We start from the raw sequence: 27,894 nt of genomic DNA, 5'->3' as shown, positions 1-27,894 counted from the left end.
TCACACCTGTGACCGTTGGCTTACAGTTGCCACCTATGAAAAAAGAATTAAATTCTAGTCCAGGCCTGTAGATTTGAGCTTTCACTGATTGCACAGAGATGGAAAGTAATGGCGAAAAGCCTAAATATAGGTTTGCTCTACCCTAGAGACATTTGATTCAAGCCTTGTGTATAGTTTTATGCCAGTAATGGAGTTAATACCACGGTTTTGATCTGTTTACACAAGGGATGTGTGACCAAAGCATAACCTCATCTTACTAATACTGACTGAACAAACATTACTTCAAGAATAATGGTTTGCAGACTGATTAAAAAAAATATATATATTGATATATTCATGATATCTGGGTATTGCTGGCAATGTTAAAATCCATTGCGAATCTTAAAAGGAAAAGAAGGTGGCGGGCCTCCATATTGAACTACCACAGTTCCATGGTGCATTTAATTTGCATTTATATGTCATCGCTAATATTACAAGCATTTCACAGGAGCGAACGTCAGGCAAGCCACATAACAGCAGATCAAGGGGATGGTTTTCATGGCACACCTTGAAAGAGGAGAGAGACGGAGATATCAGGGTTGACAGGCTTACAGGCAGTCGACAGCTTTACCTATCTGGGCAGTACACTCGCGAGTGGTGAACATTGACGCTGAGGTCAACAACAGGATTGCCAAGGCCAGCGTTGCCTTTGGGCGACTCCGTAGGAATGTTTGGGAGCAGAGAGGACTCAGCTTTACCACCAAGCTGAAGGTCTACCGTGCAGTGGTATTCACCACTCTTCTCTATGCCAGTGAGACCTAGACTGTCTACAGCAGACGTGCCAAACAGCTCAACCACTTTCACTTGAGCTGCCTACGCAGACTCCTTCACATCAGGTGGCAGGACAAAATTCCCGACACAGAGGTCTTGGAACGGGCCGGAATCCCTAGCGTCCACACCCTCCTACGGAAAGCCCAAGCCAGATGGGCAGGCCATGTCTTCAGAATGCCCGAGAGTCGACTGCCAAAACAGCTTCTGTATGGAGAACTGTGTCAGGGCAAGCGCTCAGTAGGAGGACAGAAGAAGAAAAGGTTTAAGGACTGCCTCAAAGTGTCCCTCAAAGACTTGAACATTGACCTCAGCACTTGGGAGTCTCTTGCTCTGGACCGTCCAACCTGGCGTAGCAAGCTCACCACAGGAGCCCGTGCAGCAGAGAACAGACGCACTGCAGAGGCCCAGAGGAAACGCACTGCGCGCAAAGCCCGGGCTACCTCCACTTCCACTGCAGCACCCATCCACTTGTGTCCTACTTGTGGGCATGCCTTCCGGGCCCGGATTGGCCTCACCAGTCACTTCCGGACCCACAGTCACCAATCCTCCAACTGAAAGTGAAGTCATGGTCATCTTCGAACCCGAAGGACGAACAACAACATAGAGGGAATTCCAAAGCTCTTTCTGTGAGGGCACGAAAGCATGGCAGTGGAATGTTGAAAATTGGGGATCGAAGGAGTCTGGAAAACTGAGGATTGTAGGATGAGAACGATGAAGATGCTTCGGATTGATGGAAGTACTTCTGGTATCCGTCCATAGCAAGCATGGATTCTTCGGTTAAATAGAGAGCGACGTCAAAACAAGCTGCTCTTCATTTGTGGTTTGGGGGGAAGATTGTTCTATAAAAAAAAGGTCTTTAAAGTTTGTAAAAGTTGCATCTCTGGAATTCTAGTGATTTTGCCAGGATGATTCTGCCAGGTTGGTATTGGAATTGTGTGGAAAGGAATGGCAGGTGCTGGTTTACACTGAAGATAGACACAAAATGTTGGTTGGAGTCACTCAGCGGGTCAGGCAGCATCTCTGGAGAAAAGGAACAGGTGACATTTCAGGTGGAGACCCTTCTTTGGAATTGGTTTCTTATTGTCATGTATACAGAGACAGTGAAAAGCCTTTCTTTGCTTGTCAATAACTGTGTTTAATATTTTAACCCCAACTCCTTGAGTCCTTATATTGCGTAAAGATGGAATCTTAATAATTGCCTATTGCAAATGAATATATTCTACATGCACTGCTTTATCTCAAAAAAAAGATTAGTCAAATATTCATTTTTTTCCTTTTATGTCGACCCAGCTGAATCATGATACGCTTTTTAAGTGGTCTCTTACCATCGCCTTAATGATGGATTCCAGCATTTTTCTGGCAACTGACTGAGTGTGGCAATAAGGAGGCCGTGTAAAACTGAAGCCACAGGGATTTGCGCGGAAAATCTCTCCTCTGGCTGGAGGCATAACTCGCACAAAGGAAGATGGTAGTGGATGCTGGAGACCAATCATCTGAGCTCCATAACATTGCTACGGGAGTGCCTGAGGGCAGCAACCTTGGCTTAACAATCCACAGCTTCTTTTGTCAACAACCTTTCCCACAGAAGGAAGGTCAGATGTGGTGATGATAACAAAATGTTCGATTCTTATTTGCAACACTTCAGAAAACAAAGCTGTCCGTGCACGACATTGGGCGTAGGCCAGCAAACGGCAGGTACGTAAGTGCCACGCATTGACCACCTCCATCAACTGACCATCTAACCATCTACCACGGATGTTCACAGACAATGCCATGCTGGGTTCCAGTCACCACCAACATCCTGGAGGTTCACCATTAACCACAAACGTAACTGAAACAATCTCGTGAATACTGAGGCTGCAGGTCCGAAGCAAATGACTTGCCTCTTGGGTCCCCAAAAAACATTTCACCATCTGCGAAGTGCATGTTGTAGGATTGATGGAACGTTCTTCACTGGATGAGCGTCACTCCAACAGCACTTTCATTGCCATTCTTCACAAATAATCGCATGCGTGCCAATAAGGTGGGACCGACACTCTCTGCTGGCGTAACTCAGCGGGTCAGGCGGCATCCTTTGGAGAACGTGGATATGTTTTGTCTCATTCCTCAGTAAACGAGCATCTGCAGTTCCTTGTATCTGCCAACAATTCAGCATTGATATACAGAGGGAGCTTGGAGTCCAAGTCAATATCAACCTGGCAGTGGAAATACTATCACATAGAGTGAGGGAGGAAATGTCTAGAACTAGAGGGCATAGCTAGATGGGCAAAGTTTAAAGGAGATGTGCAGGATGAGTATTTTAGACAGTTTGGTATCTGGAATGAGCTGCCAGTGGTGAAGTCAGATACAGTAGGGGCATTGAGGAGGCTTTTGGACACATGGATATGGGAGGGGTGAAGGAGTATGGATCACGTACATGCGGAGGAGGTTAGTTTAACCTGGCATCATATTTGCCATGGGCATTGTGAGCCGAAGGATCTGCTCCTGTGCTGTTCCGTTCTATGTTCCTGTTGTACTTGTGTATGACTTGATTGTATTCAGGTCCAACTTGGGTTGATTTGACTGGATAGCACGCAAGCAAAAACTCGTCACTGTATTGTCATTATGTTGCCTGTTCATATTTTCCTTCTCATCACATAGTCCCTTTCCACACTGTACATGTGACATTAATACACATTAATACCATTACTGTAGATAAGGAGAGGGATATGGGCCAAATGCAGGCAAATGGGACTAGCTCAGACAGACGTCTGGGTTGGCATGGACGAGTTGGTCTGAAGGACCTGTTTACATGCTGTATAATTCTATGACTATTACCCAGACATTCCTACATATGACTTTGGACCCATCATGCGTTTGATATTAACTGCCACCTCAGTTCAGGGGCAATTAGTGAGGGAACAATAAAGCCCAGCAATGTTGCAACATTCTGCGTATGAATAATTAAAGGAGGATGCCGGTGGCAACCATATGCAAAATAAATGCTTTGTAAAAAAAGCATTTTTTCTCATTCAGGGGTTATGGGGAGAAGGCAGGAGAATGGACTTGAGAGGGAAAGAATGATCAGCCATGATTGAATGGCGGAGTAGACTTGATGTGTGGAATTGCCTAATTCTACTATATCTTATGAACATTTGGTCCCTTGGTGGTCCCTTACTTTACCTGAAATGCTCTCTGGAAGAAGAGTCTCAACCCCGAAAAGTCAGGAAGAACGGTCTCGACCCGAAACGCCCCCCATTCCTTCTCTCCAGCGATGCTGCCTGTCCCACTCCAGCATTTTGTGTCCATGTTCCTTTTCTTGTCTGCCCTGAAGACACATAAAATATCTGTTCCAAAACCTCATCCATTTCCTTCTTGCCCCTCACAACATCTCTTGTGAGGGACACCTTCATTGCTCATTTTGTACAAATCTGTTGAAACCTTTACAAATTGCTTTATGTATCTTGGTGGTTTACTCTTTTATTTGCTTCCACTTTTTAAAAATCATTTAAAATATATATTTTGCTTTATAGAAAATAATCCTAATCCTCAGGTTTAAATAATATCTTTATAAAATTGACTCTTTGATGTAATGCTAATGCAATGCTGACCCTGTTACCTTTATACGGTATTAACTGATAAGTCAAATAAAAATCTCTAAACTAAGGTATAGTATGACTTAATCTTTATTAGCATTCGAGTTACTTAAGAATACGTGCAAACAACTGACTTTTAATAACCTCATTTAAACTGTTCCAGTTTATCACTTTTTACACTAAATCATAAGAAAACCTCCCCTCCCTTGCCACACTTTCTCCTGCTCTTCTCTCTTCCAACTTTCTTTTCCCCACCCACTACAATCAGTCTGAAGAAAGGTCCCAACCTGAAACATCACCTATCCATGTTCTCCAGAGATGCTCCAGATATATAGCTCTTAAGGCTAACGGAATCAAGGGATATGGGGAGAAAGCAGGAACGGGGTACTAATTTTGGATGAACAGCCATGATCATATTGAATGGTGGTGCAGGCTCGAAGAGCTGAATGGCCGACTCCTGCACCTATTTTCTATGTCTATGTTTCTACATGGACTCAAGTACTACCCCCTTGAATGAATGGGCTCGATTCACACTGCTGGTAGGGCCTGGTCTTTGAGTTTCAAACTCGGGATCTTTCTTCTTGCAACGGTTGTTCCCAGATTGTCGCTGATTTTGGTTTAGAGGTACAACAGCCCACCAACTCCACGCTGACAAGCAATCACCTGTTCACACTAGTTCTATCCTCCAAGGGTAGGATTCCCCTCCTAGGGACAATTTACAGTAGCCAATTAACATACAAACCCGCACGTCTTTGGAAAGTGGGAGGAAACCGGCGCACCCGGAGAATACCCACACGGTCACAGGGAGAATGCGCAAACTCTGTGCAGACAGCACCCGTAGTCAGGATCGAACCTGGGTCTCTGGCGCTGTGAGGCCACCTTGTGTGCCGACTATGTCGCAGACTGCCCTTATATATGATTTTTTCCCTTCAATCATCTAAAGGATGTCTGTTCAAACCTAAGGCTCTCGTGACTCTGAAGTCAATCATTTCAAGTTGTCATTCATCTCAGGGCTGAATAAACAAAACGCATCTTCTTTCCTTATCACGCGAGAGAGTTTCATAATTATGTTGCCTGTTCATATTTTCCTTCTCATTATTTAGCCCCTTTGCAAAATGGCTGTTCCCAGACCCATACCCACTCAAGGACAGACCACATAGACATGGTTGTCTTCAGCTGTGCTCTCACCAGATGTCAACCATTGAATCCTTTTTGTGTAGGAGGGACTGTAGATGCTGGTTTACACCGAAGATAGATACAAAATAGTTGAGTAACTCAACGGCTAAGGCAGCATCTATGGAGAAGAGGAATAGGTGACGTTTCGGGTCAAGACCCTTCTTCAGTCTGAGAGTCAGACTGACCCAAAAAGTCACCTGTCCATGTTCTCCAGAGATGCTGCCGGACCTTCTGAGTTACACCAGCACTTTGTGTCTTTTTTCTACAAGATTCACAAATTGGACTCAAAAACCCATGTGAATGAATAGGCCAGATTTACTCTGCTGGTCGGGACTAGTTTTCCCTGAGCTTCAAACAGTTGGCCCTCCTTCTTGCAATGGTTGTGCCCGAATTGACTCTCAGTCCGAGGAAAGGTCTCGACCCGAAACGTCACCTATTCCTTTTCTCCAGAGATGCTGCCTGACCCGCTGAGCAACTCCACCATTTGGTGATCATTTTTGCTGTGCTTCTTTCCTTACGTGGTCCCAACATTTCTCTCTGTCTCTCTCTAGCTAGCAGCATCCACCCTAAACCTGTCAGATACTTAACATCAAGTCTCCTGCTACAACAAATTAGGGACAGGAATAGACTGCTTGACCCATCAGTTCTGCTCTTCCGCTTCATATAATCGTAACCGATCTCTTGTTATAAACTTAATTCCTCATTCCTAGGCACGGCAGTAGAGTTGCTGCCTTCCAGTGCCAGGGCCCCAGGTCCCCAGGTCCCGGGTTTGATCTGTTGTCTGTGCGGAGTTTGTACCTCCTCCCTGTAACCTGCGTGTGTTTTCTCCGAGATCTTCGTTTTCCTCTCACACTCCAAAAATGAACAGGTTTGTAGGTTAACGGGCTTGGTATACACGTAAATTGTCTCCAGTGTGTGTAGATAGTGTTAGTGTGCAGGGATCACTGGTCAGTGCAGACTCGGTGGGCCGAAGAATCTGCTTCCTTGCTGTATTTCTAAACTAAATTAAATTCCTGGTAACCTTTCACTTCTTTGCTTGTCAAGAATCTATCCATGTCTGTGTCAGAAAAATACTCAAAGACTTTAACCATTCCTGGAGGAAGAGAGGAGCAAAGACTCCCAAATATCTGAGAGAAAATGTATCCTCTTTTCTCGGTCTAAGTGGAAACTCTCTTATTTTTAAACAGTGACCATTTCAAGATTCTTCAATGAGGGAAAATGTCCTGTTCATGACCACCTTGTCAAGAACATGCAAATATTATGTTTTAGTCAAGCTACCTCTCACTCTTCTAAAAAAGACACAGTGCTGGAGTAACACAGCGGGTCAGGAAGCATCTCTGGAAAACATGGACGGGTGACGTTTTGGTTTGGGACCTTTATTCGGACTGACAAAGGGCCCCAGCCCAAATCGTCACCTGTCCCTGTTCTCCAGAGATGCTACCTGACCCGCTGAGTTACTCTAGCACTCTTTCTTTTTGTGCACCAGCATCTGCCATTCCTTGTGGCTTACCCTTCCAAACTCCAGCAGATACAAGCTTTTTGGGTTCAATAATTTTACACAAGACAACCCATCCATTCCAGGTATCGGTATAAGTCGCCTCTCTGAACTACTTGTATCTTCCTTAAATAAGGACTCCAACACTCTATGCAGGACTGTGTGAGATCTCTTTAATGCCCCATGTAGCTGAAACATACCCTCCCTACTTTTATGTTAAATTTCTTGACCAAATCCCGTGCTATATCTGCATTGTATCTTGGTGCAAATCATGCACCAAGGACACCTCACTCCATGTGAATCTCAACTCTGCAAGCTCCCACCCTTCAGAAAATATCCTGCCTTTTTGGTTTTCCTGCCAAAATTTGACAATTTCACATTCTTCTCCATATGTTGAATCTGTGCTTACTCACTGAACTTATTTAACTTCCTCATATCCTCTCCACAGCTTACTTTCTGACCTATTTATGTGTCACCAGCAAATTTAGCAACTGAGGCTTTGGAGCCCTCTCCAAGTCATTTACATAAGTTGAAAAAAAAGGTCCTAACACTGATCACTGGCATATCACTTCCACATCTTGCCAATGAGAAACATCTATTTACACGTATTCCGTGTTTCATGATAAATTTGTATGCATGTCAATATGTCACCTCACATACCGTGAGCTTTTATATTGCACAATACTCTCGTGTAGTACTTAAAAGAAATTATTTGGAAATCTACGTATTGGCGACATGGTGGCGCAGCGGTAGTGTTGCTACCTTGTGTTCGTGTGTGGGGATCGCTGGTCAGCGTGGATTCGGTGGGCCGAAGGGACTGTTTCCGCACTGGCATCGCTAAACTATAAACATCCGCTGGTTCCCATTTATCCTCAACGTGTTTTGCTTCTAATAAATTGGTCAAAGGCAAAACTGCCTTTCACAAAATCATGTTGACTTTGCCTGATTAAATTGCTCTCCTAGAAAGTCTTTAATAATAGTTTCTAACAATTCCCCTCAGCCCACAATGTCTGTGCTGAACATGATTGAGGATTGCAGGATAACAGTTCCATGAAAATGGCGTCAAAGATAGATAGGGTGGTCAAGAAAGCTTTCGGTAGAGGGTATCAGTCAGGGTATTGTGTAGAGAAGTTGGAATGTCACATTACAGTTGTACAACATGTTCGTGAGGTCACATTTGGAGTATTATGTTCAGTTTTGGTCACCTTATTGTTGGAAGTATGTCATTAAGTTAGAAAGAGTGCAGAGAAGATTTACGAGGGTGTTGCCAGGACTTGAGATCCTGAGCTACAGGAAGAGGTAGGGCAGGCTAGGACTTCATTCCTTAGAGTGCCAGAGGCTGAGGGGTGATTGTATAGAGGTGTACAAAATTACGAGGGGAATAGATAGGGTGAACGCACAGAGTCTTTCACCGAGAGTAGGGGAATCGAGAACCAGCGGACAGGTTTAAGATGAGAGGGGAAAGATTTAATAGGAACCTGAGGGGCAACCTTTTCACACACAGTATGATGGGCATTTGGAACGAGCTGCCAGAGGAAGTAGTTTGGGCAGGTACTCTTAACAGATTTTAAAAGACATTTGCATAGGTACATGGATAGAAAAGGTTTGGAGGGATATGGGCCCTGGGTGAGACTGGCATAGATGGGGGCATCTTGGTGAGCTTGGCTAAGTTGGGACAAAGAGCCTGTTTCTGTATTCAATGGTTCTATAACTCCATGATACACACATAAACTAATCCCTTCTGCCCGCACATGCTCTATCTCCCTCTATCTCCTGCAGATTGATGATCCTACCGTATCTGTTTCCATCACCACCCCACCACACTGTCCCACAGATCTCCTTTAAATTTTCTCCCTTGGACCATGGACCTTGTAGACATGCCCTTTGGGTTTTAGCATTTCCACCCTGGGACAATGGGTCTAAACGTCTACCTGATATGCCTCATCATTGTATTAACTTCTATCAAGTCTCTTTGTCTCTGACAATCCAGGTTTCTCCAGCCTCTCCTTATAGTTAATGCCCTCAGATCCTGGCAGCATCCTGGTAAATCTCTTCTGCAACCTCCCAAAAGCCTCCACATCCTTCCAATAATGGGGCGGCCTGAACTGCACAGAACTTTGTTATGAATTTACAAATATCTATTTAAATGGGATCGGCTCATCGATCTATTTTTTCATCTAATCTCCCAATTTACTTTACCCAGCAGACTGGTTATGCCTGTGAATTCCTCTGAGTATAAGAATACCTGTAGTGTACACGGTGCTCCAGATGTGGGGAACCAATGCCCAGCTAGTACCTCTTCCTGTGTCAGAAGGAACTGCAGATGCTGGTTTATACCGAAGATAGACACAAAATGCTGGATGGAGTAACTCAGCGGGTCAGGCAGCATCTCTGGTGAAAAGGAATAGGTAACATTTCGGGTTGAGACACTTTAACAGACTGGGAAATACTACGTTATCAGGCTTCCCATTGACTTGACTGACGTCTAATTAGTGCTGAAAGGTATAGGCACTGCTTGAGTTACAGCATTTCAGGGAACAGAGATTAGTCGTTATTGAGTTCACATATTATTACCTGAATATCTGAGATACGGAATAAATTTAAAAGAAGTCTGATGAAGGGTCTCGACCCGAAACGTCACCTATTCCTTTTCCCCAGAGTAGGATCTCCTTGTCATCTACAGTATTCTCATGTAAAGGGCTTTATTGAAGTTTAAGGATATCTTTGGACTTAAGAATATTGCTATTGAGCTGATATGAAATTCTATTATCATTTGCATCACCAAGAGATTACAAATTATGTCTGTTTTATTATGCAAAGTGAAATCTAAAATAGCCTGTTCCATGGTTATGCATTGTCCTACAAATGCGTTCTGAATGCATTCTATGAACTCTCCTCTGGAGTATCTTGCCAACCTGATTTATGAAAATGAGTCCCCCACAATTATTGCAATACTTTGTTTCTTGTTATTACTTGATTAAAACTCTCTCTAATGATGTGGTCACAGTTAAGAAGACTCCAAAGTGCTCCCACTAGTGTTATCTCTCCAACGTTATTCCTCACCTCTGTCTAGAACTGTTTCTACTCCCTGAAGCTCTGAGCCTCGATCATTCCCGATTATTGTCTTCCTGTCATCCTGCATTCCTATTATTTTTCTTGATGCATCTCAAACTCTGGGGGATATTAAAAACACGGAACTGTGCAGTGCAGGAACAGGCCCTTTGGCCCACAGTGTCCGTCTCTTAAGTTGATCTAATCTTCGCTGCCTGAAGAAGAGGCTATTCCTCCCATTACATCTGGGCCACCTCTGAAACATTAAGCTTAAGGGCTTTTAATGGAGTAGTCAGAAAACATGGGGGGGGGGGGGGGGGGGCTGTGGGGGAGGGAGGGAGGGGTGGGGGGTTAAATAATACAGCACAGGAACAGGCTCTTCAGCCCACAATGCCCATGCCAAACACAATGACAAGCTAAACTAGTCTCCATTGCCTGCACATGATCAATATCCCTCCATTCTCTGCATATCCATGTGCCTCTGCAAACCCCTCTTAAATGTCACTATCATCTATATACTAAAACTCTCGTTTGTTATCTTGTTTGTGACTGTACTTCAGCCAAAACGGTGCACGATAGCGCGACAATTTTAGGCCCACCTTACTCACCATTGTCACTTTAGTGATAATGCAAGTAGTTTTATTGAAATCGGTGTTATATTTTTAAAGTTATTCACATTTTAAAAGTTTAAAAGGAGGGGAGGGGGAGGAGGGGGGAGGGGGGAGTGGGGGAGAAGGGCGAGGGGAGGGGGGTTGAGGAGAAAGGGGAGAGGACAGGGTGCTGCACCAATGCAGGAGAGGTTTGGGCCCAACGGGTCCACTTGGTCTAGTATCATTTTAAATGTGTGTTCTGCATTTGCTCTTGCCTCGAATCCGTGGTTCTCCTTAGTGCTACTAATAGTAATGAAAACCATAATGACATTATTAATTTGTGCCCAAATTATTTGCTGATTTTAGGCACCAGATCGATTTTGCCTCCTTTGGCTTGGCATCTGTATGTAACAAAGAGCTATGCAGTGTTTCATATTAAAGGTGCTACATGAATGCAAATTGTTGTGTGTGTGGGGGGGGAGAGGGGGGTGGAGGGGGGAGAGGGGGGTGGAGGGGGGAGAGGGGGGGAGGGGGGGGAGGGGGAGGGGGAGGGGGGGGTTGGGAAGAATGAAGAATTGCAGTTACATAATAAAACCTTTAGACAAGACCTGTAGACAAACAAACGAAGGTTGCCGTTTTATCAATATGCACTATTATCTGTGTGACTACATAAATGTTACATATAGGGCTGTGAATCTTTGTCTTCCCTATAATCTAAGTGTCATCTCACTGATTCGAAATTTCAAAGTGAATGACAGATATTCTCTGTGTGCAATCAGCAATATTATTGCAGCCCCCCCTGGTCAGGCTTGGCAAGAGGGAGCTGCATCAACCCTTTGTGAATATGTCCATGGGCACCAGTGAAAGTCAGTGAAGGAGGCCTGACGGGAAGAGAATTTTAATCACAATCTGGGTCATTGGGAAGGTCAGCGTTTATTGAAAAAAATCTGAACGAGATTACAAAGATTATCTGACTGTTGAGAGCAGCATTTCCAGCAAACCGACTCGATAGAAACTAGGTTAAGAACAGAGGCTAATTCTTTCTTAAACAAGAAATTTTGGAATGGTGTTAATCCAACTGCATATGTAGATTGTGCAGTACCGTACTGTCACGCTTTCTGAATATTTTACAAGGGGCATGAACTAAACTTGAAATTGAGATTGAGTTTATGAATAATATGGAAATGTTTTGTGAGGTGTAAGTGTCTCTCAACTGATGCCCACTGAACACAGCCAGGGACTATGTTGACCTAGACCAGAGACTTTCCTTCCCAGTTGAAATCGCAGCTACCAACCTGCGACCAGACCTCGTCCTCTGGTCCAACTCCTGTCGACGTGTTTTCATCATTGAGCTGACGGTGCCCTGGGAGGAGGCTGTGGACGAGCCATTATGAAAGGAAAGGGCTGAGGTATTGTAACCTTGCAGGAGAGGCAGAGGAGCGAGTTTGGAGTGTAAGGGTGCGTCCAGTGGAGGTTGGGTGCAGGGGGTTTGTAGCCAGTTCCACCGCAAGGCTCCTGAGGGAAGTAGGAGTCAGAGGGCAGGCCCAAAGGAAGGCAACCGAAGAACTTGCCAATGCCGCCGAACGGAGCAGTCACTGGCTGTGGCTGAAAAGAAGAGATGCTGTCTGGGCTGCCACGTGACCATCTAGAGGCTCACCATAAGACACACACCCAGGTCTGATCACCCTGCCTCGACTGAGGGTGTCTTGTGATAAAATGCCAGTGACGTTGAGGTACTCAACTGAAGATGTGTCTGAATGGTAGCAATATCACCTAGTGGTCATCCCCAAGAACAACACCATGCAAGTCAATTGTAGTGCAAAACTTCAGGGATTGTAACAGCCAGTCCTACTAATCAACCTTTGCCCTCAAAGGCAGTGAGCCTCTGAAAACGGGGATTAATTTTGGGGATAAAGAGGTCATCCCATGAGGAGAGATCTCCTTTGAGGAGAGAAGGTGTAAGTTTGGTCTCCACGCAATGATGTTTAGAAGAACGTGTTTCTATATATCATCGAGGCTTACAAAGTTCTGAGAAGGCTCGTCAGGTTGATGCTGAGAGGTCATTTCTTTTAATAGGTAGATCTAGAAATAGGGAACACAGTCTCTAGATGAAAGGAATTATTTACGACAGAAATTGATTATTTTTACATCCTTCCTATATCATATCATATATATACAGCCGGAAACAGGCCTTTTCGGCCCACCAAGTCCGTGCCGCCCAGCGATCCCTGTACATTAACACTATCCTACACCCACTAGGGACAATTTTTACATTTACCCAGCCAATTAACCTACATACCTGTACGTCTTTGGAGTGTGGGAGGAAACCGAAGATCTCGGAGAAAACCCACGCAGGTCACGGGGAGAACGTACAAACTCCTTACAGTGCAGCACCCGTAGTCAGGATCGAACCTGAGTCTCCGGCGCTGCATTCGCTGTAAAGCAGCAACTCTACCGCTGCGCTACCGTGCCGCCCTTATTGCAAACTAATTGAATCACAGGCCGATCTTTGCTATTTTTTCAGATGATGAGTTTCTATGTCCACTATTTGTTCTTATATTTAAAACCGATAACATTCAAAATAAATTAAAGATAAAATAACAACTGCTCCAGCATCCGCCCACTGTTTTATCATCATCTGAGAAGAACTCATCAAGCAAGTCACAAAATGGATATCAAGCAATTCACAAAATAAATATCAAGCAATTAAACAAAATGCATATCCAGCACTTCACAAAATGGATAGCACTCCAAGGAGGCGAACAAAGATCATATCCTTGCATCAACATTGCTCACAAAAACAGCGAGAGATCGCAAAGCTGGTTGGAGTGATCTAGGTTTGTCAAGCAAGGGTCCAAACACGGATCTTTATCGCCCAAGAAGACGAGAATCGTTGTGGACATATAATGTACTAAAGACATAATGGTGCAATGATAATGAATAAAAGATAGTCCTGCAACATGTATATTGACTTGTTATATCCGAGAGTGTAGCTTGATTCCATTAATTTGCGCAAGGATGTTGATATGCAGAAGATTACTAGTGGGAGCAATGCTTATAAATGATGTTTACAATATGCATCAATGATTTGGCTGAGGATAACAAATATAATAGTTCGAGGTTTGCAGATGAAATTGAAACCAAGTGAAAATGTGAGTGGTCACGAGGAAGCAATGACACTTCAGAGAATATAGGCAAGCTATGTGAGTGCTAAGCTGCCAATTGCAATGTTTAAAAGACATTTAAACAGGTTCATGGATCAGACAGGTTCAGAGGAATATGGGGCAATTCAGGCAGATGGGACTCATGCACCAAGGCACCTTTGTCAGTATGGAGAGGTTGGGCTGCTGTGCTTGTTTCCATGCTGTGAGAGTGAAAAACAGTAACGTTTATGAAGTACAATGTGAAAAAATGTGAAGTAGTCTCTTTCAGGAGGAAATGCTGAGCATGTTCTGAGATTGGAAAAATGTCGATTTTCAAAGGGACCTGGTATTCTTGTATACAACTCACTGAGAGCTAACATGCAGGTGGAGATAACAATTTGGAAGGCAAATGGTATCTTTATGTGAGATAATTTGATCGCAAGAGCAAAGATGTCTTTCTACAATTATATGGTGACATTACTCCTGGAATATTGATTGCCTTACCTACAAATAAAAGGACATACTTGATCGAGAGGGAATACCACAAACATTTACCAGCCTGTTTTCTGTAATAACAATAATGTTATATGAGGAAAGATTACAGCTTGTACACTCTTTAGAAGAATGAAACATGCAAAATTCTTAAATGTCTTGATAGGGTAGATAGGGGAAGAGTTTTCTCCCCATCTCAGGAACCTGGAACAAGGAGTTACAGTTTCAAAGTAGGAGTAGGCTATTTAGGACTGAGATGGGGAGAGATTTCAGGGCCTGTCCCACTTTAGGCTATTTTAAGGCGACTGCCGGTGACTAGGCTGTTGCCGACAGTTTTATTGAAATCGGTGTTATATTTTTTAAGTTATTCACATTTTAAAAGTTTAAAAGGAGGGGAGGGGGAGGAGGGGGGAGGGGGGAGTGGGGGAGAAGGGCGAGGGGAGGGGGGTTGAGGAGAAAGGGGAGAGGACAGGGTGCTGCACCAATGCAGGAGAGGTTTGGGCCCAACGGGTCCACTTGGTCTAGTATCATTTTAAATGTGTGTTCTGCATTTGCTCTTGCCTCGAATCCGTGGTTCTCCTTAGTGCTACCAATAGTAATGAAAACCATAATGACATTATTAATTTGTGCCCAAATTATTTGCTGATTTTAGGCACCAGATCGATTTTGCCTCCTTTGGCTTGGCATCTGTATGTAACAAAGAGCTATGCAGTGTTTCATATTAAAGGTGCTACATGAATGCAAATTGTTGTGTGTGTGGGGGGGGGGGGGGGGGGGGTGGAGGGGGGAGAGGGGGGGGTGGAGGGGGGGGGAGGGGGGAGGGGGGAGGGGGAGGGGGCGGGGCATGTCGCAGGCATGATCGTGAGGAGTCTTCCAAGAATCATAGTGGATCTCAGCGCGTCGCTGTGAAATCAACCGGAGTGAAATTTCTCGGCGACAGGTGGCTTGTCGCCAGGTATCGTTGCTTATTGCGGGCGCTGTCGCATGCTGTCCCCAGGTTTGCTAGGTTCTCTAAGATGCATTTAGAAGCACATAATATTAAAATAAGTAAAGTTATTTCAAAATACCATAAAATGCTTGTGTTTAACCAATTTATTTACCGTCAGGACAGGTAGATTGGAGGCGACAGTTTGACGGTCAGGTAAGCGTGGGAATTTTCACAATGTTTATGGCCATCAGCCATTACATTTAAAGTGGGCTCCCAACCCAGATATGCAACCCAGAAACCAGATATGCATCTCCCGTACATTTTCAAAGAATGCCCACACAATTTTCACAAAAATCCACTTCACCACTTTTTAATTTTTTTTTTAATACAGCTATTAGTAAACTGGAAGTAAATCCAGTTTATGCCTTGTTACAATGAAGCTTGGTTTTTAAATAACCCATACAAGATGTTATAGATCAAAACTCTCAAGTACTTACTGACTTGTCAGTGATTTCAGCGAAAATTAGGACGCCAGAGAAGCATTGACAGTGTGGGAATTTTCGCGATGTTTCCGAAGACGCTGTAATCTCGACCTGACTCGGCATTGTCGTGGTCATTGTCGTCGGGTAAAAGAAAATTTTGGCGATCTGCTACGACTTTGACAGTCGCCGGCTGTCGCCTAAAAAATCGCCTAAGTGGGACAGGCCCTTTATTCACTCAGAGAGTGGTGAAGCTCTGGAATTCTCTTCACCGGATGACTGTGGAGTCATTGAGTTCATTCAAAACTAGGATTGAATGAATACTAGATACTGGGCATGAAGGAATATGGGGACAGTATAGGATATGGTAGAAGATCAGCCATGAACTTGTCGAATGGCTCAATGGTCTACACTTGTTTCTATTTCTCCTGCTGTTATGATATTGGGGCACAAGACTGGCCAGGATCTTATAGAACTGCCGAGCAAGCTTGAGGTGCTCCATGAATTACTCCTTGTGTTGCTTATGTATCTGCACTCTGTATTTTCCCCTTCGCTCTTCCATTCTACTTGAGTTTGACTTTATTGTGTTTATGTGTAGTGTCATATCTGATTAGATAGCATGCAAAACAAAGCTTTTTGCTGTACCTTGGTGCACGTGACAATAATAAACCTAAAGCTATGTTCTTGGGCTAAAGTCCACACAGAGAATGTACCCCATGGTGGGAAGTATTGACCCAGCATGGATAAAGAGAGGGTGATATGTTTGCGTGTGGTTTGTAGCAGAATTTATAGATCTTGTTTTTCCATGTATCTACTACCCTTGTCCTTCTTGTGAGGAAACAGTTTGGGGAACTTCTGACGAATAGTCCTCGGTGAATTGTAGATAATTGTGTGAATGGTTATGACTGCATTCTTCTCACTCCAGTGATGGAGGAAGCGTAAGTTTACAGTGATGGGTGTTGTATTGGAGCTGTCCTCCTGAGGTTCATGAGAAGTCTGTGGTTTTGAAATAATAATAATAATAATGTAATAAAAATGAACTGCAGATGCTGGTTTATACCTAAGATAAACACAAAATGCTGGAGTAACTCAGCGGGTCAGGCAGCATCTCTGGAGAAAATGGATAGGTGACATTTTGGATTGGGACCCTTCTCCAGACCCGACACAAAATGTCACCTATCCATTTTCTCCAAAGATGCTGCCCGACCCGCTGAGTTACTCCAGCACTTTGTGTGTGTCGGTAGCTTTGAGTTGTGGGGAAGTACTCAGCTCGAGTCACCATAGAGAGGATGTGGGCAATTGGTGTCGAACACATTCAGCGGACTCCATCATGGATCCTAACACTGCAAATAAAAACAAAAACACTAAAAGTAAACAGCCTTTTAAAAAAAGCTCTCTCTGTCTCGTTTAGTTGCCCTGCAAATGCCTGAAGGACTCCAGATGTTTGCCTGCACAATAGCTGATATCATAGAAAGGTAAGTCGACAACTCATTAAATTAACAGATTAGAGCACCAAGCCCACAGGGCTAGTCTGGACTTGTAAGTAATTACGGGAGATCTGAATAGATGTGGCACTTGTGGAGAACGTAGGACATCCGTGGCTTGGGTTTGTGTGTTGTTTGGGGATGATGTGTTTGGTTGGATGGTTACTTTTTTCCCATCAAATTCACTGAGCAGTCACAGGTCAAGACGTTACAATTCACAGCTTTGTCAATGACTCAATTTGGTTTCTAATTAGCTGAAGGAATTAAAGATAATGGGCTACATGTTTGGTGTCATAAACTGCAAGTGGGACTCTTTGAAAGGTTTATATTTGTCATACTTGAACTCTAGAGAGAGAGAGAGCTGTTACTTTCAGTTCATTCTCAGTGCACTTGTCTGTAAAATGTAACAGAAGGTGAGTTGCCAATGCGTCTTGCTTTACTGGTTGCGGCAATGTCCTTTGCCTTGTTATGGGAATCTTCCGATGTTGATCAAAAGCCCACGTTTTGTGGGATGACACTGGGGCAATGGTCACTGTGAGCCTTCAAATCCAAGGTCTGGAATGTACTGTCTTAACAGCATTGGAAGCAGATTTAGAAACTTTGAAAAGGGATGCCTTTATCGAGAGAATATTTGCTCGGCTTAGTGAAAGAACATCGGAGGAGGACCAGTCAGAAAAACCCGGCGTGCCGCTGCCTGCGGGGGAAGCTTGGAGGCCGCCGAGCTTGGCCCCGAAGACCGGAGAGCTGAGGAGGAGGGAGCCGCGCGCGGGTGACAACGGATGCGAGGAGTGGGCCGGGAGGAGAGGGACCGGGGTATTGCCACCAGCGCCTTCACGGCCGGCCACCCCCGGGGCACAAAGTCATTCGGGCGAGGAGAGGGATGTTGGTCTGTGGGCCGAGCCGGTTGAGGGCAACAGAGGAGGCCCTGTAGCAGCCTGGGGCCTACCTGGATTGGCAGCAACTCCAGTACATCGAGCGCTTGGATCAGCCTTTGGACATTCATGTAAATGGCGCAAAAATATGGCGACACATGCATGTGATATCAATGCAAGAAGAATTTCATTGTGCAGTGCAAATGTGACAATAAAGGACCATTGAGTAGGACGAGTTGTACAGATCCACCAAAGAGCATGAATCAGTACCTTGTTGTACGATGGTTCGGTCAAGGTCCACAATGCAACAGTATGGAGAAGACCTGGATCAATAACCACAGAAATCTATGAGTGAGGGAATGGCAAGTGTTGGTTCGAAAAGCCTGTAAATTTTATGGGGGTGGGACAGGTGATGGAAATGAGGTTGCACAGGAAGATGAAGAATGCAAACCACTTTGTCTTCCGGGAGCTGAGGTAAGTGAGTTTTGAATACTGCACAAAACCTAAAGCAGAAGCTTGTCAGCTATCACATCTCAATACCACCTAGAGCACGACATTCATTAGTGTTATTTAGTATTGGAACACAAGCAGGCAAATAGGCAGCCTATTTGTGCAGTGCTCGTTCGTTCTGATGAAGACCATTTGCATTAGTGATGTTGAATGAAGTATGAACATCAGACACAGAATGGACCACTTGCTGTTCTGCAGTGTTTTTCCCCACTACTGCTAAAATTCTGTGCTTAAACCTTAATGAGATTAGAACCCACAGCCTGCTGGTTCAGAAGCATCAATGCTACCCGCTGTTACCATGATATTTGTCTCACCTTTTGCCATAATTAAACCATGCAGTATTTAACATTGATCGCATGGATCTTCCTTCTAAGTCTCCCTAGCGGGGCTTGTGATCAGGCTGGCCTCATGTATAATTTAATTCTGACCTAACATGTATCCTTAAGTCTTCATGCTCTATTCGCATATAGTGAATTTTGTTAAAATACGATGGTAAAACATGCAACCGTGACCACACAATCGCAGAAACCCAGCAAGAAGTGTCTCGACCCGAAACGTCAACCATTCTTTCTCTCCGGAGATGCTGCCTGTCCCGCTGAGTTACTCCAGCATTTTGTGTCTACCTTCGATTTAAACCAGCATCTGCAGCTCTTTCCCACACATGATGGATGTCTTGTTCCGCCCTTATCTGATTGTGTTAGCTGAGGGTGGACATCCTATCACCTGGAAAGGTGCTGTGGATTAGTTTACATCCACTTTTAACAGTCAGGCAAGTTCCCAGCCCAATGTTCCTATCTAAAAGTGCAGCATTCGCTCAACATGGCTGAATCATCCTACCACAACCAGAGAGCAGCGCTGAGCTAATATCGACCTCTTTGGTGACCATCGGACTATTCTTGATCGGACTTTGCTGGCACTAAACACTTTTCCCTCATCAGTCTGAAGAAGAGTGTCGACCCGAAACGTCACCCATTCCTTCTCTCCAGAGATGCTGCCTGACCCGCTGAGTCACTCCAGCATTTTGTGTCTACCTTCGATTTAAACCAGCATCTGCAGTTCTTTCTTGCATGTTATTCCCTCATCATGCATCTACACACTGTAAATGGCTCGATTGTAATCGTGTATTGTGCTTTCTGCTGACTGGATAGCACGTAACAAAAGCTTTTTGCTGTGCCTCGGAACACGTGACAATAAACTAAACTGAAACTGAAACATGCACTCAGCTATCAGCCTACATTTTATGCATGGTGAAGCTTGAGCAGATATGTATTTTGCCAGCTTGACGGCAACTTGTATTTTGTCAGAAGCCACTTTGGTCAAAACTTGGTTCCCATTCCCTTTACATCAGCTAAGTGCAAAAGAATCAGTGGAAGCAGTGTCACCCTCTATCTCTCAAGTCAGCTCACCCAGTGCATTTTCCCACTAGTCTGCCAAATGATATTGTATGCCATTATGTTTGTTAATTATAGCTTGTTCCAAGCTTTAATCTCCTTAATTCCTTGCAGTTCGTTATACTTGAACAGTGGAAAATTTGCCCCAGAGAACAAGGAGCTTGAATAGTTTTTTAAAAAAATCAAAGAGATATTTAGCCTATTCTGGCTACACTGCTCTTGGTTTATGCTGTATCTTTCTATTATCTTGTATCGTCCGGATCATTGTTGGAGCTTTCAGAATTATACGGGAAAGTTTTGTCTTAAAATGGGAATGAAACGAGTGCAGGACATGTGAGGAGCTCTCAGGTAAGGATAGAAATCTGGATGCTGGTGCCTGCAAAGGCAAATGAAAAGAATAAAGGATGTAGCCCTCTGGGTCAGGATAACGTTCCGGTATGGTGGGATTTGAATTCACGTTCTCGAGATTGTTAGGTGTGTTAACGTAATCACAGTGCCACTACCCCCCGCTGCCAAACCAGGTTTTTAGGATGCAGTGTTTGGTCTCGGATGTCGTATATAAGAATTGATTTCACGGATGTGAAGGCAGTAAAAGCCTGTTGCTGAGGACCGAGTAATACCCGATCAAAGGGTGACGGAGCTCCCAATCTCTGTGTTCCCTATCTCCGAATGCAGGATTCCACAATGCTGCCTGATCCTTTTGACTCTGTTGCTGTAATCTTGAGGAAGCCCTGTGTCAAGTCAGAAGAAATGAACCAAATGATCAAAGGCCTCGCAGTATCCAAGGGCTGCGATAGAATGAAGCTAGATTTACTCCAGTGTATAGGAAGACTCGGAAAACGGACTGCATTGGTATCACTGCCTCCTAAACAGTGATTGAAGAGGGAAAATAAAAAGTCCAGAGACTTGAAAAATCAAGTAGAAACCATCTGAATTTTTCCAACCTGCACTGTTCTAATATAAATGTATTTTTAAATTAGCATTTGAAGCTGGTATAACTTTATAGATATATTCTTAAGTACATTTATAGCTATTTTCTTGGAAACTAAAACATCAGCTCCTCCCGTGCATGGAATCTGCATCCACGTCTCTCCCCAGCACGGTCCCCCGTCACAGTGGTGCATCCTCACAATGCACGGTTGACATGGAAGCAAAGAGAAGGACTTGCATTTCCATGGTCTCTTTCAAAACCGTGGAATTTCTCAATGAACTGCTTTTCAAGTATACTCTTAGTTTAATTTAGTTTAGACGTACAGCGCGGAAACAGGCCCTTCGGCCCACCGAGTCTCCACCGACCAGCGATCCATGCACATTAACACTACCCTACACACAATCTCACACCTATACCAATCCAAGCTGTACGTCTTTGGAGTGTGGGAGGAAACCGAAGATCTTGGAGAAAACCCACGCAGGCCACGGGGAGAACGTACAAACTCCGTATAGACAAGCACCCATTGTCAGGATTGAACCCGGGTCTCTGGTGCTGTAAGGCAGTAGCTCTACCGTTATGCCACCGTGCCACCCAAATGTAGTACGGATAATGTGGTGACTAGCTTCCACACAGCAAGCTCCCACAAGACGATGACCAAACTGCCTGTTTTTGAGAGAAAGTAAAAACATGGAACTGCCTATGCAGGTTTACCAAAAAAGATTCAAAGTGCTGGAGTAACAGGTTGGCCAACATCTCCGGAGAACAGGGATAAGTGACGTTTGTGGTCGGGTCTCGCCTATCCATGTTCTCCAGAGATGTTGCCTGACCCGCTGAGTTACTCCAGCACTTTGTGCCTGTTTTTGATAGTGTTGATTGAGGGATAAATACTGACCTGGATTTCAATAGCTCTCCCTTTTTCAGCTTCATATGCCATGGGATCCTTTAGAGTCAGGGACTCATACAGCACAGAAATAGGGCCTTCAGACCACTTCCAATACAGGGCCTTCAGACCACTTTGTCCATGTTGTGCAAGAGGCACCATCTAAGCATGTCCCATTTATCCCTCTCAGCCTTTCACACCCATGTACCAGTCCAATACACTGTAAATGGATCGATTGTGACCATGTAGATTTTTAACATTTTTTTTTCAGATTTAGAGATACAGCGCAGAAACAGGCCCTTCGGCCCACCGGGTCCGCGCCGCCCAGTGATCCCCGCACACTAACACTATCCTACACCCACTAGGGACAATTTTTACATTTGCCCAGCCAATTAACCTACATACCTGTATGTCTTTGGAGTGTGGGAGGAAACCGAAGATCTCGGAGAAAACTCACGCAGGTCACGGAGAGAACGTACAAACTCCGTACAGACGGCGCCCTTAGTCAGGATCGAACCTGAGTCTCCGGCGCTGCATTCGCTGTAAGGCAGCAACTCTACCGCTGCGCCACCATGTATTGTCTTTCTGCTGACTGGTTAGCACACAACAAAAGCTTTTCACTGTACCTCGGTACACGTGACAATAAACTAAACTGAACAAATGTCTTTTAAGTGTTGTTATTGTTACATGCCTGGGTACCAGATTAAGTTTCATGCAAACAGTAGCAGGCATCTCTTGAGGCCCAACACTACTTGGGCTGCATTAAATGTGTCGGCCTTGATTTTGGGTTCAACCATCAAGTGAGATTTTAACCCACAAACATCTGAACCTAGAATATTGCCCATCAAGCCAAAGCTTTGGACACAGTGGGAGTGTCTGGGACGAGGTCAGAGCTTCAGAATTAAAGGAGGTTCATTTAGGAAGGAGATGAGGCAAAATGTATTTAGTCAGAGGGTGGTGAGTCTTTGGAATTCTTTGCCACAGAAGGCTGTGGAGGCCAAGTCAGTGGATATTTTTAAGGCAGAGATAGATAGATTCTTGATTCGTACAAGTGTCAGAGGTTACGGGGCGAAGGCAGGAGATAGATCATTCATGATTGAATGAATGGTGGAGTCGACTTGATGGGCCAAATGGCCTAATTCTACTCCTATCACTTATGACCTTATGACAAACAATTGCTGTCACAGGGCTTTGTGTAAAGAGGTACTGCCCTGCAGAATAGAAAAGTACGGCACAGGACCAGCCCTTTGGCCTGTTTCAACAATGACAACAGATAATAGGTGCAGGAGTAGGCCATTTGGCCCTTCGAGCCAGCAACGCCATTCAATGTGATCATGGCTGATCATTCTCAATCAGTACCCCAATGACACTGATCTAACTAATCCCATCTGCATGCACATAATCTGTATCTCTTTGTGTAGAAAAGAACTACAGATGCTGGTTTAAATCAAAGTAGTCGCAAAATGCTGGAGTAACTCAGCGGGTCAGACAGCATCTTTGGAGAGAAGGAATGGGTGATGTTTCAGGTCGAGACCCTTCAGTTTGAAGAAGGGTCTCGATCTGTATCTCCTAATCGCCTACATGTTCTTGTGCCAGTCTTTAATGCCTCTTAAACATCGCTAGCATATCTCTTTCTACCACCTCCGCTGGATGTGTCTTCAGGGCGCCCACCACTCTGTTAGGAAAAGACACGCCTTGCTCATCTCCTTCAAGCTTTTCACTCGCATTGAACTGATGCCCTCTAGTATTTAATATGTCCAGCCTGGGGAGAAAAGGTTCAGACTGTCTTCCCCTATAGTTTCGATCAGTTGTCCTTCAGTTTCTGAATTTCCAGAGAAACAATCCAAGTTTGTCCAAACTCTCCTTATAACTAACGCTCTCCAATCCAGGCAACATTCTGATGAATCTCCGGAACCCTCTCCTTCACATCCTTGCTGTAATATGGCGATCAGAAGTGCATAAAATACTCGAAATGTGGCCTACTTAAAGTTTTACACAGCTGTAATATGACTTTCTAACTTTTATACTCAATGCCCTAACTATTATACATCAATACTGATGAAGGTGAGCAGGATGTTTGCCTTCTTTACCACCCGATCCACTTGTGTTGCCACCTTCTGGAAGCTATGGACTTACGCCCCGAGATCTCTTTGTACATCAATGCTCCCAAGTGTCCTACCATATACCATATTACTTTGCATCTGACCTCCCAAAGTGCGACGTTTCACACTTTTTCAGATTAAAATCCATCTGCCATTTCTCCATCCAAATTTCCAACTGATGTATCCTTTGGCAAGCTCTCTCACTGTACCCAACTCCACCAATTTTGGTGTCATCTGAAAATGTACTCATCAGAACAGCTTCATTTTCATCCAGCTTATTTATATATATCACGAACAATGGTTGTCCCAGCACAGATCCTTTGGAAACACCACTGGTCACAGGCCTCTTGTCAGAAAAACACTCCTCCGCCACTATCCTTTGTCTTCTGAGACAAAGCCAATTTTGTATCGCAACTTCCCAACCCATATAGATCCCGCATAACTTAATCATTAGGACCAGTCTGCCACAGGGACCTTTTCAAATACTTTCTTCTTTGCGGCTTTGGACATCTAGCCTTTGTCCAACCATCTGGCATTCAAAAATAACCCTCCTCACCTGTATCGACCTATTACTTGCCAGGTGGCGTGCTGCCCTCCTCTCTTCCCTTCCAGCTTCCTTCTTACCCCCTCCCAACAACCGGTCTGAAGAATTTCCTTACCACTGATGTAAGGCTCTAGCCTATAATTTCATTGTTTGTCCCTTTTGGCATGTTAAACAAAGGCACAACACTGTCTCTTAAAGATAGTGGAGTCAGGGGGTATGGGGAGAAGGCAGGAACGGGGTACTGATTGTGAATGATCAGCCATGCTCACATTGAATGGTGGTGCTGGCTCGAAGGGCCAAATGGCCTCCTCCTGCACCTATTGTCTATTGTCCTGACCTGCAACTTTACCTATCCATCTTCTCCAGAGATGGGTGCCTGACTCACCAAGCTAGTCCAGCGCGTGATGTCTTCTTTTATCAAATGCTTTATTGAAGTTCATGGAGGCAACGTCCACTGCCCCACATTCCAATCGTCTTCATTCTCAAAGAACTCAACTCCAATTTATGAGACATGACTTCCCCTCTCCCCCACAAAACTATGCTGACCTTCTGTGTTTTTCCAAATGGAAGTAAATTCTTTCCCTAAGAATCTTTTCCAGTAATTTCCTTACAACTGATGTAAGGCTCACTGGCCTATAATTTCATTGTTTGTCCCTTTTGCCATGTTAAACAAAGGCACAACACTGTCTCTTAAAGATAGCGGAGTCAGGGGGTATGGGGAGAAGGCAGGAACGGGGTACTGATTGAGAATGATCAGCCATGATCACATTGAATGGCGGTGCTGGCTCGAAGGGCCGAATGGCCTACTCCTGCACCTATTGTCTATTGTCTATTATCTATTCTCAATCTCTACAGTTGCTTGCCTGTGGGTGAAGAGGATACAAAGATCTCTCATGTCTCCCTTTACTATATTAGGATAGATTCCATCAGGCCCTTTATCATTCCATCTGACATCCACCTTTATATTTTTCAGGAGATCCAACACCATCTCCTCCTTAATATCGGCATGTCCTAGAATGAATGCTTTATTGTCACATGTGACGTCCCTGTGAAGTTCGTTGCTTGCATACCCAAGGAATGCAAATAGTCGCCACATAAAGGGCGCTTAGAAAGTTACAAAAATATCCTCGCCAGGTCCCCCTTGATCTCCCCCCTCCCCCGCTCCAGGTCATCCTTTGTTGACCCCCCCCATCCCCTCCCTCACGACGGTCCTCACGTGCCCGGTCCTTCTTTGTTCCTTTCCACCGTGAACATGCCCAGAGATCCTGAACAGCCCACCCTGAACGTGCCATCGTAGTCAGTTCAGACCACGCTCACTTCCTCAGGCTCCTGGCATAGATTACTGCCTTTGTCATTGAGCGGGCCTGTTTTTTCCCTCGCCACCCTCTTTTAAATGGTGTAAAATAAGTTAGGTTTTCTTTAATTCTATTTGGCAAATACATTTCATGGCCCCTTTTAACCCTCTTAATTATTTGTTTAAGTTCTTCCCTGCTTCCATTATTCTCCTCGGGTGATTATCTGATTTCAACTTCCTAAACCTTATGTAGTTTCCTTTTTCTTCGCGACTAAACGTAAAATATATTTTGTCGTAACATAAGGAATCATCACTTAAGCTGTTAGCCTTTCAGGATATGGTGTTCAAATTCCCTGTTCAGGCAAGGGTATACTTTCTTGCTTACTGTTGTTGGAACTTACTGACCTTGGATATAAAGAGGCAAGGAGCTGCAGATGCTAGAATTTTATGTAATACACAAAGTGCAGGAATAACTCAGCGGGTCAGGCAGCATCTGTGAAAGGAATGGACAGGTGACGTTTTGGGTCGAGACCCTCCTTCAGAACTTGAATACAGCTTCTTTACTCTTGTTTTGTTGATGTTAATGTTGAATCGAGGAAGTGGAATCTCTCTGGTACCAATTATCCTTGCCTCTCACCTTGCTTTACTTGAAAACCACATTTGATCCTGTTTCTAACACCATGGGAGATTGGCTTACACAACAAAATGGTAGTGAGTTTTTTCTTTGATGATAGATAGTAATTGCAAACTTAATTATTTTTCCTAATTTGCGAGAGAAATGGACGGACCTGTTTAGCGATGATATGATTAGTTTTGAATGTTGTAGGAATACAAAGACAGAGAAACTTGTGAGTTACCTTTCCATGACAACAGCAAGCCCTAAAGAGCGAGTGAAGTGGTTCTGTGGTGCAGTCACTGTTGAGATTGTGGGAAATGCAGCAGTTAATTGCCACTGGACTAATTACCTGTAAACGTGGCCAAATCTTATTCACTCATTGATCATGATTGGGGATAAGACGTTGGGTGATCTCCCCAGCTCCTCGAAACAACGCCAGGCAATCCATTATGCCCACCCGAAAGGGCATATGGTACCTCAGCTTAACGTCTCATCTGATAAACAGCACTGCATACTGCAGAATCCATGGACGCCTGGCTTTGTACGTTTATTGTGTCTAATACAATAGGCTGACGAAGACAGTAATGGAATTTAATGGAATATAAGTCATAATTTGACAATATCTGCCATTGCCAGGGTTTAAGTGCTGACACTTGATACGTTAGCCCGGGTGATGCTCCCGATTATTCCTGTGGGAATTGCAATGTCATTACTATCATGTAATTTGACAGGTTACACAAAGTTAAGCGCTTTTTATTGGTTTCCATTGTAAGATGTTTGATTCCCTCTCTCCTCCCCTCCCGTCTCTGATTATTATTCAACTTGGCTCTGCTCATAACAGTACTGTGCGCGTCAGAAGGTTGGCAGTTCAACAGAGCGCACATTCTCGGCTGACAGAGAAACATAGAAACATAGAAAATAGGTGCAGGAGTAGGCCATTCGGCCCTTCAAGACAGCCCCGCCATTCAATATGGTCATGGCTGATCGTCCAAAATCAGTACCCCATTCTTGCTTTCTCCCCCTTTTCCCTTGATTCCGTTAGCCCGAAGAGCGAAATCTAATTCTCTCTTGAACACATAGGAAGGGCTGGACGAGGAAAAGAAAGGCGTAACAGCATTTATATTGCCCCTTCCACATCCTGCTCAGAATTCACCACAGTTCTTGCAGGCAATGAAGTAGTTATGCAGTGACGTTTGTAATGTGGCAGTTTGTGTATGTACACTCCCACCAATGGCAATATAATAATATTCAGATCATCTGATTTTGGTAGAGGGATAAATATGGCCAGGGCACCGGATGAATTCCCCAGCTCTCCTTCAGAGAGCTGGTGCTGTGTGGGCTTGAGATGATGAGACTTTACCTCTGACTGTGCCGCATTCACATTATCACATCCAGGCAGAGGGGACTAGCTTTACTCGGCATCATGTGACAGCGTGGACATTGTGGCCTGAAGGGCCTCTTCTTGTGCTGTACTGTTCCATCTATCTATCTATCAGGTATTCCTTCAGTATTTTGCTAGAGTGAGACTTAT

The 27,894-nt window shown here is 44.4% G+C and overlaps 1 protein-coding gene across 1 annotated transcript in view; it reads left to right on the top strand.

Annotated features, from left to right (window-relative positions):
- Nucleotides 1–27,894, top strand: part of dph1 (diphthamide biosynthesis 1) — a gene marked incomplete at its 5' end in the record, with an annotated part of 649,238 nt that overhangs the window by 24,442 nt on the left and 596,902 nt on the right. The window contains one exon of the mRNA XM_078422395.1: nucleotides 17,151–17,214. Coding sequence (XP_078278521.1) covers nucleotides 17,151–17,214 — 64 coding nt within the window. The remainder of the gene's footprint in view (nucleotides 1–17,150; nucleotides 17,215–27,894) is intronic.

This window comes from Rhinoraja longicauda, chromosome 26, assembly GCF_053455715.1.
Source record: "Rhinoraja longicauda isolate Sanriku21f chromosome 26, sRhiLon1.1, whole genome shotgun sequence".
Taxonomy (NCBI): Eukaryota; Metazoa; Chordata; class Chondrichthyes; order Rajiformes; family Arhynchobatidae; genus Rhinoraja; species Rhinoraja longicauda.
The sequence above is the reverse complement of the archived record's forward strand: the minus strand, read 5'-3'. Positions and strand labels throughout refer to the sequence as shown.